The 11,164-nt window shown below is 45.3% G+C and overlaps 1 protein-coding gene across 3 annotated transcripts; it reads right to left on the bottom strand.

The window, feature by feature from the left end:
- Positions 1 to 119: 119 nt before the first annotated feature.
- Positions 120 to 10,802, bottom strand: LOC310769324 (uncharacterized protein). Of its 3 annotated transcripts, none has more exons than XM_083628404.1 (7): positions 10,132 to 10,802; positions 8,940 to 9,094; positions 7,608 to 7,783; positions 6,774 to 6,900; positions 1,968 to 3,866; positions 581 to 689; positions 120 to 391 (listed from the first exon to the last, which is right to left on the bottom strand). In XM_083628404.1, exons 2-7 carry the CDS (start codon positions 9,079 to 9,081, stop codon positions 280 to 282), a joined length of 2,565 nt encoding a protein of 854 aa, XP_083484530.1. In that variant the 5' UTR covers positions 9,082 to 9,094; positions 10,132 to 10,802; the 3' UTR covers positions 120 to 279. The 3 variants fall into 3 exon arrangements, with proteins under 3 accessions (XP_083484530.1, XP_083484531.1, XP_083484532.1); XM_083628405.1 differs by having other exon boundaries at positions 6,777 to 6,900; XM_083628406.1 differs by lacking the exons at positions 7,608 to 7,783; positions 10,132 to 10,802 and having other exon boundaries at positions 8,940 to 9,068.
- Positions 10,803 to 11,164: the final 362 nt, after the last annotated feature.

Genomic DNA, 11,164 nt, shown 5'->3' with positions numbered 1-11,164 from the left:
TTCGACACTTTCATGCAAGCTAATAGTCATATATTGTTTGGAATAAGATGATCTACAACTCAATAAAATGTTAAACGTTCTACATTCCTGGAGTTCTTGACAGGCTTTCAAACATCCAATTGAACGTCAGGTGGAAATGTTTTATTTCTGAAATGCAAATACCAGAACAAAATAGACTAGGTAAGGGGGAATACTGGAGACCCCAAAGTTTTTTTAAACAGTAACAAACTTGTTTCCTACTAAAAACCGTGAATTCACAACAGGGTCGATTTCGTCTTTTTAAGTTGCCTTGGACTTTCCAGATCCTCTGGGCAACCTCTTTCTTTTAGTGTTGTACACAGGGGACCCGGGGTAGATAGAAAATGTAAATGGGTCACCGCTCCTCAGTTTGCTGCAGCAGAGAAGAGAGAGAAGCAATATAATTTGTTGCACAGACTGTTTTTGATTTTTATGTTTCGGAAAACAGCACCCCCAGCAAGACAGTCAAGGTTTCAGGCCACAGACAGCACAGGATTCCCATGATCTGTATTTCGACTCCCTCTCTTATAAAAGGGCACTCGGCATCAAACAGAATACTAACGTGTTAATCTTGGGCAGCACATAGCAAACTTCTTTTGTCCGTCTTCTTGGCCGTGTTGGAGGTGATTCCAGAGGTACAGAATTGGTTGAATCTTGCAGGACCTTGTGCTCTGTGAAGAGTCAGGAATTGATCACTGCTTAAGCTACACTGAGACTCCCTGTTAAACCTATTAAAAATAAATAAACTCAGAGTAAAGGTAAAGGACCCCTGACCGTTAAGTTCAGTCGCAGACGACTCTGGGGTTGCGGCGCATATCTCACTTTACAGGCCGAGGGAGCCGGCGTTTGTCTGCAGACAGTTTTTCCAGGTCATGTGGCCAGCATGACTAAGCTGCTTCTGGTGCAACGGAATACTTTACCTTCCCGCCGGAGCGGTACCTATTTATCTACTTTCAATTTGACGTGCTTTCAAACTGCGAGGTTGGCAGGAGCAGGGACAGAGCAACGGGAGCTCACCCCGTCACAGGAATTCGAACCGCTGACCTTCTGATCGGCAAGCCCAAGAGGCTCAGTGGTTTAGACCACAGCGCCACCTGCGTATCTAAACTCTGAATATCCAGAGTCAATTGAGAATTCAATTGGCTACCAAATTGGGTTTTATTTCAAAAGCAGTAGTTTAAATTCCACATGGTTTCCAACAGCAAGTGGTTACTAATGTTTTCCTGTTCCCAAAGGTGCAGGTTTATTTCCCAGACAAGGTATCATTCAGAGATTCACACATGCAGCACACATGCAACTTGTGCAAAACATCTCTGGATTTCAGGGCACCTCTTTAACATAAATATTACTTCCTATACTTCTCTTCTTCCACTAAATCAGAAGCACAGCAGCAAAGGAAGTTCCTTTGTGGACATGCCCTTAATACCTAATAATAATTCACACAAGGTTAAGAAGCAGGAGATAAAACCAGCATACTATCCTTTGCTCGCATCTTTGATTCTTTGCTTTGGGCAATTTATGGATATTGTAAGGGAGCACAAAACAGCTATTGTGTTTCTTAGCTGGACTCCCATCCCCCTCCAATCACGGTGAAGAAAACAAGTAAAAAACCATCTGTTTCTTCACTTTTTGCATTGGCAAACGTCTAGCACATGTATGGGGCAAACTTCTATCCGACCATAGGCCTTTTGCTTTCCTGAGCTTTCTCACAGTGAGCTGCCACTATACTGCAGTCTAGCTTTCATTTTAGGTGCAGAGCAATAAAAGCTCTGGGCTGGTTGGGAGAGAAAACCAGATCTGCAGATTAGCGCAAATCAGGCAAACCCAATAGGAGTGCACAGATTTGCACCCAGAAAGAGATAAATGCCGAGATTTAGATGGAGGGCTTCATGCCCCCCCCCCACAGCAATTCACCTATTGAACATCAACAGCCCCTTTTCATCACTCACCTTTTCCTTGTGCTGTGTTTTGCAAGGTTTCAGGAATTGCATGTGCTGTCTTTTTCTCACATCTGCCAGAAGCCACTTGCTTTGAATCGTTTTTTAAGGCTGTTGAGACTTTGGGCAGAGACGAGTTTCTTTCTGGGCTCACTTGATCTTGAAGTGCATAACGTGACTGAACAGAACTACAAGAACAAGGTAAGGTGTTCTTAGAAAGACCAACTGTAGAAGACTCGGGAGTTTTGGGACATACAGCCACAGAATCAGCCTGAGGCGAAGCCTTAGGAAGATCCTTATAGAAAGAATCTTGCTGAGTCCTGGAACCTGAACCTCGAAATGCGGAATGCACATTCCCTAGAGAGAAAACAGGGGTTGCATCTGCTTGACTTGTTGATTGAGAAGTGAAACTCAAATTCTTCCTCTTCCTTTTATTGGCTGTTTGAGCACTCAGACCCGTGTCTGTTTCCCCGTGTTCTTTCCCTGCATTATCCTTGCCCGCTTTAACTGTTTTGTGTTTGTGCCCTTCTTTAGCCTTGGTTTCTTGTGGCTGCACATCAACATTGAAGCTCTGTAGCTCCATCTCACTGATCTCCTGTTGTAAACAAATTTCCTGGGTCGTCGTCTTGGGTTTTTTATGCTTCACATTCAGATCCAGTGTTGCTTCTTCACCAGGAATCTGCTTTTGGAAACCAACCAACTGTTTTGTACCAAGAGCATGCAGTGGTGCCTTGTTGCTTAACAAACTAAACTCCGGACTTCGGAACACAATTCCTCGATCCTCTAAGTTTTCCAAGGGTGCATTTCCTTCATGTGCAAGGGGAGCAGAATTGTTCTGATAATCTAAAGGACCTAGCTCTAACACAGAGGTCCTTCTACAAGTCCTGGTTTTATCAGAACACTGGGAAGTATGTTTCACATTGCTTAATGAGATGGTATCTGGATTTTGGAACTGACTTTCTGAATTCTTCATTTTTCCCAAGAATGTTCTTTTTTTTGTTTCCTGAGTCAAAGCGTTGCAGTCATCTACATTGCTTAGAGAAGTCTGGTCCACTACATAGGTCCTTCTGCAATCCCTGGTTTTATCAGAACACTGGGAAGTATGTTTCACATTGCAGGCATGGCTCTTTTTATCTTGTAGTTTATTGCTTAATGAGATAGTATCTGGATTTTGGAACTGACTTTCTGAATTCTTCATTTTTTCCAAGAATGTTCTTTTTTCAATTTCCTGAGTCAAAGTGTTGCAGTCATCTACCTGCTTTGGAATAGTCTGGTGCACTACATATGTCAATCTGCAACCTCTGCCTTTCTCACGGTGCTGGGTACTATCCGCCTCCTTCTGACCGCAGCTGTTCAGTGGTGGTCTTTCTTCCAGAGAATCGACTTGACTTGACTCTTCAGTGTGACATGCAGGCTCCGGAATTGTCATCGTGCTACTGTTCGATTCAGAGGTTTTGTATGGTACTACCACAAAAGTATTCCTTATTCCACTGTTATAATTAACCAAATGTCCTTTCGACTGCCTGACAGCAGAAGAGCTCCTGTGCACATTCCCCATACTCACTTTTTTTACAGCTGTGGTTTCATTGGCTTTGATCGTCTCATAGCTTTTATTATTGGTGTCTGGTGCCAAAAGCTCACCAACCTGACCGACTTCAAAATACTCTTTAACAACCTGCTCCGATCCCTTTGTCCACTGAAGCATCTCTGAGGACTTCTTTTGAGAATCACCTCCAGTTGCAGCTGATGAGCTTGTTCTGCGTTTCCTCCTCTGAGTCACGTGACCACCTGATAACAACACGCTACCACTGAGTGGTCTCGTAGTCACCTCACAGTGCTGCAGAGGTGAACTGTTACTCGGGACGGACAGCAAGCCGCTCCTGGGACATTGTTGTGTTCTCAAAAGGTTTCCTACAATGACAAATAGCTGAATTTAGTAGGTGAACACATACTTGCTTTTTAAAAAAAAGAATCCATGAACATTCCATTAAGTTTGTGCGGTAAGAGAACAAGAAAAGTAGTTCTCAGTCTAACCAAAGGTCCATCTCACTTCCAACAGAGACCAGGCAGATGCTTCCAGGAAGCCCAAAAATAGAGCTTTAAAGCCACAACCCTCCCCCCCTTCACATTGTGTGCCATGCCCCACAATTAATATTCAGACATTATACTAAACAATGGCAATGTTTAGTATGCAAATGAGCCTAGCCACTTCCTGGACTCATGCATTTTTCATTTCCCTCGCACAACCAAGGAGTTCAGAAGAATTTGTTTCCATTTTCAGTTAATTGTGGCGTCCCATGTTGTCTGAACCGGAAATTGTAGTTAGAAGAGGAGGAGTTTGGATTTGATATCCCGCTTTATCACTACCCGAAGGTGTCTCAAAGCGGCTAACATTCTCCTTTTCCCTCCTCCCCCAGAACAAACACTCTGTGAGGTGAGTGGGGCTGAGAGACTTCAGAGAAGTGTGACTAGCCCAAGGTCACCCAGCAGCTGCATGTGGAGGAGTGGAGACACGAACCCGGTTCCCCAGATTACGAGTCTATCGCTCCTAACCACTACACCACACTGGCTCCAGTTAGTGGTGAATCTAGTTAGCTTCAACAAGCCAGCTTTCTAACCCACATAAGCGTGCATAAAATTGTTTCTGTGTGTGTGTGTGTGTTGACGTCTATGCCTATTCTGTAATTACAAAAGCTTTTTGGTGGCAACCATCAAGTGGCACTTAAATTGGGCACGAAGTCTTTGCTGTTCTTTAAAGCACACATTAAACAGCAAGGCATTATTTTATACAATTCTAGACCTAACTCTAAAAACCCACTGCAAGCAATCTGATCAAACCTCAGGCAAAACAAGCTGTGGCTCCCATTGCATGAAGGGGGAGTGAGAAGAAGGAAGGTGGCAGCAGAAAAAGGGGGAAGCAGCCCTGCCTACTTTCCACTCTGTCCCCACTCAGCTCTTCTGCCAGCTGACATGTAATTCCCTCATGGGAACACAGCCCTCATCAGAAAAAAAAAAAAAAATTGCCTGCTTAGGAAAAATGGTATTTGGTACTGAAGACAGGCAAAGCTACCGTATTTTTCGCACCATAGGACGCACCGGACAATAGGACGCACCTTGTTTTAGAGGGGGGAGAACAAGGGAAAAAAATTATTCCACTCTCTGCCCAGCGCCCCTTCAGCGAAGTGGCAGGAGACGCTGCGCAGAGAGTGGGAGAATTTTCCCCCTCTTGTTTTCCCGCTCTAAAACAAGGTGCCGTTTAAGGTGCGTTCAGGCGGCTACCTTGGAAGCCTGGAGAGCGAGAGGGGTTGGTGCGCACCGACCCCTCTCGCTCTCCAGGCTTCAGGTTCCTTTCCACCTGCGCTTTGGGGCTGGCGGGGGGAAGCCCACCACCAGCCCCAAAGAGCAGGTCAGGGAGCAGCGGAAAGGCGCAGCGGAGAGGCTGCTGCCATAGTCACGCGTCACTTCTCCAGCTGGGAGAGGGTCGCGGGGCTATGGCTTCTTTAGCCCCGCGCGCGCTCTCCCGGGTGGAGAGGTGACGTGCGCCTATGGAGGTTCCTGCCATGGGCGCGCGTCACCTCTCCAGCCGGGAGAGGGTCGCGGGGGGTTGCTTTAGCCCCGCGCACGCTCTCCCGGGTGGAGAGGTGACGCGCACCTATGGAGGCTCCTGCCATGGGCGCGCGTCACCTCTCCAGCCGGGAGAGGGTCACGGGGGGCTGCTTTAGCCCCACGCACGCTCTCCCGGGTGGAGAGGTGACGCGCGGCTATGGAGGCTCCTGCCATAGGCGCGCGTCACCTCTCCAGCCGGGAGAGGGTCGCAGGGCTATGGCATCTTCGCTCCATAGGACGCACACACATTTCCCCTTCATTTTTGAAGGGGAAAAAGTGCGTCCTATAGAGCGAAAAATACGGTATGCCTTTTAATGTTGCCTACACTGAGTGTAACACTCACAGTCTGATGCAATAGGTGGGTTCCATCCAGACCTCCACGATACAGTCTTGGCCAAATCTGCTTGCCATTCCTTATCCACAGCCCACAACTGACTTTAACTTAAGGACCACCACTTGGGACTAAACAAACCCTAAAGACAAGGTTATAGAGATTTGGCTCTTATTTCTTCCCCCAAATGCTCACAGGATTGTAAGAGAATAATTAAGCATGATGCACACTGAACCTATTGCCCAGTACTGAAAAGGAACAGAATTGTGCGTTCCTGACTGGTATACTGTCAACACCCAACAGCACAGTAAATAAATACATAAGTAAGACGCAGATTCCCATCTTGCACTGCAAAGTACAGAATACAGGCAGTTCCAGTGTCAGGTTGAGCCAGGAGTAACTGGAAATAGTCCTCAAATGATTCTGTACCACATCTGCAGTTAGAAGAGACAACCTCAGCACCACATAAGCTCAGGCAATGAATAAAATGTGCAGCCTGATCTTATACATGGTTATTCAGAAGTAAATCCCACTGAGTAGGCTTACTCCCAAGACCACAGATGTGGCCGTCCCAAGCATATGGCTTTCCAGTTAACATGTGTCTCTCGCTCATACAGAGGGTGCTATGTTTCATTTATGGAAATATTTATATACCGCCCACTCACATAATATATCAAGGAGGTGCACAAAATAAAAATCGTACAACAATGTAGAATCATCACAAGAATGAGTGGCTCACCTAAAAAGAAAATCAACAAATAGATTTGTCAGCATATAAAAAGGTTTTCAAGAGATGTTTGAAGGTTATTGGGGTTGCCTGCCAGATATCTGCCGCATACAGCCAAAGTAGAAGTTATTATATGATAAAAGCTCTATTATACCACCAAAAGGCGTGTCCCGATCAGGTGCCAATGCAGTGCCATCCTCTTCATCCTGAGGTCTGCTCAGCTTGATTGCTATTTGCAAGTGGCTGTTCATATATTGGTGCAGTTCGTGAATAGATTTGTTCTGCATACAAACAAAAAGGTTAACATTTTAAAACCTATCGAGTTTAAATAAAAAACAAGCAAACCAGGCCTAATAAGCATTGGAAAGCTTAGGTTAAAGACTCTTTACAGTATTTTCAAAGAAGCAGTTAGAATAATGTTCTTGTTTTCATTATGCATTCTGTGTTTTCATTTTGAATTTTAATGCTGTGAACTGCCCTGAGATCTTTGGAAGAGGGGCAGTATACAAATTAACATAAACAACATTCCTAATAATTTCCCCATGGGTTCCTTTATAGTTTTAAATATGATTTTATCTCTGTGTTGTAAAGTATGTATAATCTATTAATTAATCCATGAATCTTAATCCATAAATTAGTAACAAGAGCTTCCAAAATTTAACAAAATTTGTTTCTCTACAGTTGCCTCTCTTGTTTCTTATGACTTTGGTTCTCATGGACTTTATCAAGCATTTGTAGGATATGCCATGTCAATGTGTGTATCCCCTTGACCAAGGTTCCCTAATCCAGCCTTCTGTGACTCAAGACACCCAATTCCTCGTTACACCCTTCTAAAACGCTAATGGGTGGGTGTCCATGTGTGCGCGAACGCCAAACTGGGTCTTTGACCCGGGTAAAATAAAGCCTAGTTTCACCCCTGGTTTAAGCACCATTGAAGAAAAGGTTCCAGTTACCACAGAGACAAATAACATGGCTGCAAATACTGTACCACAGAGAAGAGCTTTTGGCGCAGTGAAGCATTTTCAAAGTGACACGACTCCACTTCTTTTTGCAGTAGCATCTTTTCAGCAGTTAGTCTTTGACTAGCTCCCTTTGCACCATTGAGAGCTAAAGCCAACGCTTTGTTGTTCTGTTTTAGGGAGAACTTAATTATAGAGGAGTTATCTGTATTTTTCAAAAGAGGGAGAGAGAGGAAAACGGGTGGGTTTTGTTAGCTTTACTGGCCAAACCTTTCCAAAATTTTGCCTTATCAAGACAAGAACAACAGAAGTCGGCAGCCAAAATTGGTAGGTAAGCTCCAATCAACATAGGAAACCTGTGTACCCCACCACAGCTGTATATTATGAAGCAAATTCTTACTGGTCTCTCCCTGGGCAATCAGCAGTGGCTTGGCAAGGTTGAACAAATGCAGTTTCAATCACTATGATTATGCTGCTGTTTAGAGTCATAAGACCTGAGCCATAAATCATACATCTTTTTCAAAGAAGACAAAAATGCCAAAGAACTGTCAAATGCCACTTCACTGGGACTGAAAACACAGCAAAGGCCAGTGGTGATACTTATAAATCACTTCCTGTGCCATTTTTCTTGAGTGGTCAAATCTTCCCCAATCCTGCTAACACCAGGGTTATCTTCTTCTCTCCTCCTCCCTCCATTTACAGAAACCTAGTGTTTCTCCACATTGCAGGGATATGCACCAGCATCAAGGCTGGCGTTCCCTGAACCAGACTCATGCAAATATACAGCACTCCATCTGTATAACCAACTCAAGCTGCACCATCTGTGGTTTTGCTGTGCGGAACAGGTGGGGGGAAATAGGTCCTAAAAGGCTTTTGTTCTGATAATGCCCTATATTGGCTGTGCTTGCGGTTGAAGATTAAACCTTTTCAGCATGTAAGCTCAGCTCTGTGATGGGGAAATCGCCCCATAGCCCAGCCATGTGATGGATTTAAACCACTCGCCTCAGCCAATTGCTGACAGGGATGAGTGTGTGCCTGTGTGTGTGAGAGAGAGAGAGAGAGAGAGCGCCAACCTGTTGGAGGTTTTTTCAGCAGGATTTGGATTGCCATCTACCATGGATGCTTTAGCTGAGATTCCCTCATTGCAGGGGGTTGGACTAGATGACTCTCTACATTTCTATGATTCTGTGTGTAAGTGCAGTATGTATGCATGAGTTTGATGACCACTTTAGTCACATTCACTTAGGCTGTAAAAGGTCAGCAACTCTTGTCTTTTAACTCACCCCAATAGAATAGTCAAGGTCTCCAGTGAAGCGCCAGAGCTCAAGCATAACAAATTATTTTTAAATACTGCCACTTACTTATTGTTTTTGTTTTGATCTTTGATGCAAGAGAAGCATTCAGCTTTGCAGTCTTCAATGCACCATTTTTCTTTTCCTTCATCCGTTCCCTGACTTCACTTGTGAAGGAAATGGATGTTTCTTCAAGTGCCTGAAGTGACATTTTTCAGGCAATCCTGCCAGTTGTTCAGAAAAAGAAAAGTCTGCCATTATCATCCTTTATATTTGCAAAATACTCTACCATCATTATATTGCTTTTATGTTTGCACTGACTTATACTCCAGGCCCGTTTGGAGTCTGAAGGGACTTCCTCTGCTCTACTACATTGTTGCATTGCATAGACCAGACTGAAGTGTAGAGAAATCAAGCGATTTGTTCACGCATTTGCAAACCACTGCCGAGACAGAATACTTGTGCAGCCCAGTGTATATGCTTACTGTGAAACAAGTTACAACACAATACGATAATCTTTATTGTCATTGTCCCATGCGGAACAACGAAATGGGGGGGGGGGGGAATCTACATAAGACATTCAAAACCAACAAGCCTGCTATCCCAGCCTGGTTAGCCCCCTAAAAACTCTGATACCCCGTTTTAAAAATACAATACACTCCCATAGAGACTCCTTACACTGCGTTAAAAACCAAAATCGCATTTGGATAGAAACTGTTTCTCAGGCGGCTAGTCCTAGTCTTTATAACCCTGTACCTTCTTCCAGAAGGCAGAAGCTGAAAGAGATCATTTCTGGGGTGCGCACTATGCTGCGCTATCTCTGCAGCTTTCTTACGGTACCTGGAAGCACAGATTTGATCCAAGGTGGGAAGAGTGCACCCAATTATTCTCTTTACAACCCTGGACAGCATTGTTTTTTCCCGTGACCGTGCAGCTCCCAAACCACATATCTTTATGTGACAGGTTTCCCTTCGACCAGGCATTCGGCTTTTGAAATGTGTTTGTGCGAGGGGGGTTTCTGTTTTATGTGTTTTGTATCCTCATCCTGTATTTTTCTGTCGTGAACTGCCCTTCGGGGTCTCCGGGTGACCCCATACGTTTAATAAATAATAAGTGCATTTTTAAACAGAATTAAGCAAAAGAAACGTGGCTGAGGAAGCAAAGGACTTAAGGCTAAGGTGGCGGTGTTGTACATGCAGATATATACATCCCTCCCCGCCCCCGAATCATAACCATTAAATTACAAGGAAAACATACTTACCACTTTCATTCAAAAAATGAAATACCCCTCCCTCAGGCAACCCAGTTCAATCCTCCAAGCCTCCTCCGAAAAGCGGGACTGTAGTTAGAACTTCATTGTGAAAGAAAACAACAACAGCAACAAAGATGCGCTAGGGTTCCCGAGCCCCTTAATGCCCTGGATAAAGAAAGCCCGCCCTCGCTCTTTCTCCCGCCTGTCCTTTCTTCTAATTCCTCTGCAACATTCTGCGCGCAACGCTATAAGCAAAAACCGCGTTTGGGTTTGGACTTTATCATGTGATCCTCTCCGAGCGACGGGATTGGCCCTTCCGTCAGCCGCTGCGTTGACTCCGCCCCCTTCACCTTCCACGAACTACAGCGCCCAGAATTCCTTGAGGGGCTGAGGCGTTTCCTGTCCTAAATTTTAAAAGGAACAAAATAAATAAAAACGTGTTGTTGTTGTTGTTGTTGTTGTTTGTGCGCTCTTAAGAGCCGCTCTCCGCGGCCGCTCTGTTCCTCCGGCAGCCCTTAGGCCGGCTTGCCTCCTCCCGCATGTGAGGGAAGGGCGAGGCCTAACTCCCTCGAGGTGAGCGGGCCGCGTCGCCATGGAAACCCGCGCAGCTCCTGCCCGGAGATGAGGGCCGGCCTGCCAGTGAGGCGAGGCGAGATGAGGCGGCAGCATTCACAGGGGCAGCAGACCTGTTCCTGATCTTCTTCGCTCGCCCCTGGCGAGGACCAACAGAATGCCATTTTGTGGTTTACCTCAGGTGCCAAAATGTCTTGGGGCAAACCAGTGCTTTTTTTCTAAAAAAAAATGTTTGGGGTCCTCTCATTTTCCTACTCATGTTGAAATACTGCCCCTCAATGAGACCAAACTTAGATTCGCAAAATGTTTAGGGATACCCCTGCATCCCCCCAGAAAAAAAGCACTGGGCCAAACCCAGCAGAGATGCAGGTGGCTTCAGGGCTGGGCAGCCTAGTAGTTCAGATCGACAAAAGGTGTGCCAAGATCCCTGGCAGGAAAACGGGGGGTGCTCCCCCGTGCGAATTGCCCC

The sequence above is a fragment of the Podarcis filfolensis genome (genome assembly GCF_964270895.1).
Source record: "Podarcis filfolensis genome assembly, chromosome: 1".
NCBI classification, from domain to species: domain Eukaryota; kingdom Metazoa; phylum Chordata; class Lepidosauria; order Squamata; family Lacertidae; genus Podarcis; species Podarcis filfolensis.
This window is presented reverse-complemented; position numbering and strand designations above follow the sequence as displayed.

Bases quoted from the DNA above. Each gene is read 5' to 3' on its own strand.
- LOC310769324 (XM_083628404.1), bottom strand. From the start codon at position 9,081: ATGTCACTTCAGGCACTTGAAGAAACATCCATTTCCTTCACAAGTGAA. The intron at 6,901-7,607 runs GTACAGTATTTG...GTTTGTATGCAG, and splicing joins GCCAAAAGCTCTTCTCTGTG to AACAAATCTATTCACGAACT. The intron at 3,867-6,773 runs GTATAATAGAGC...TTGTCATTGTAG, and splicing joins TCGGGACACGCCTTTTGGTG to GAAACCTTTTGAGAACACAA.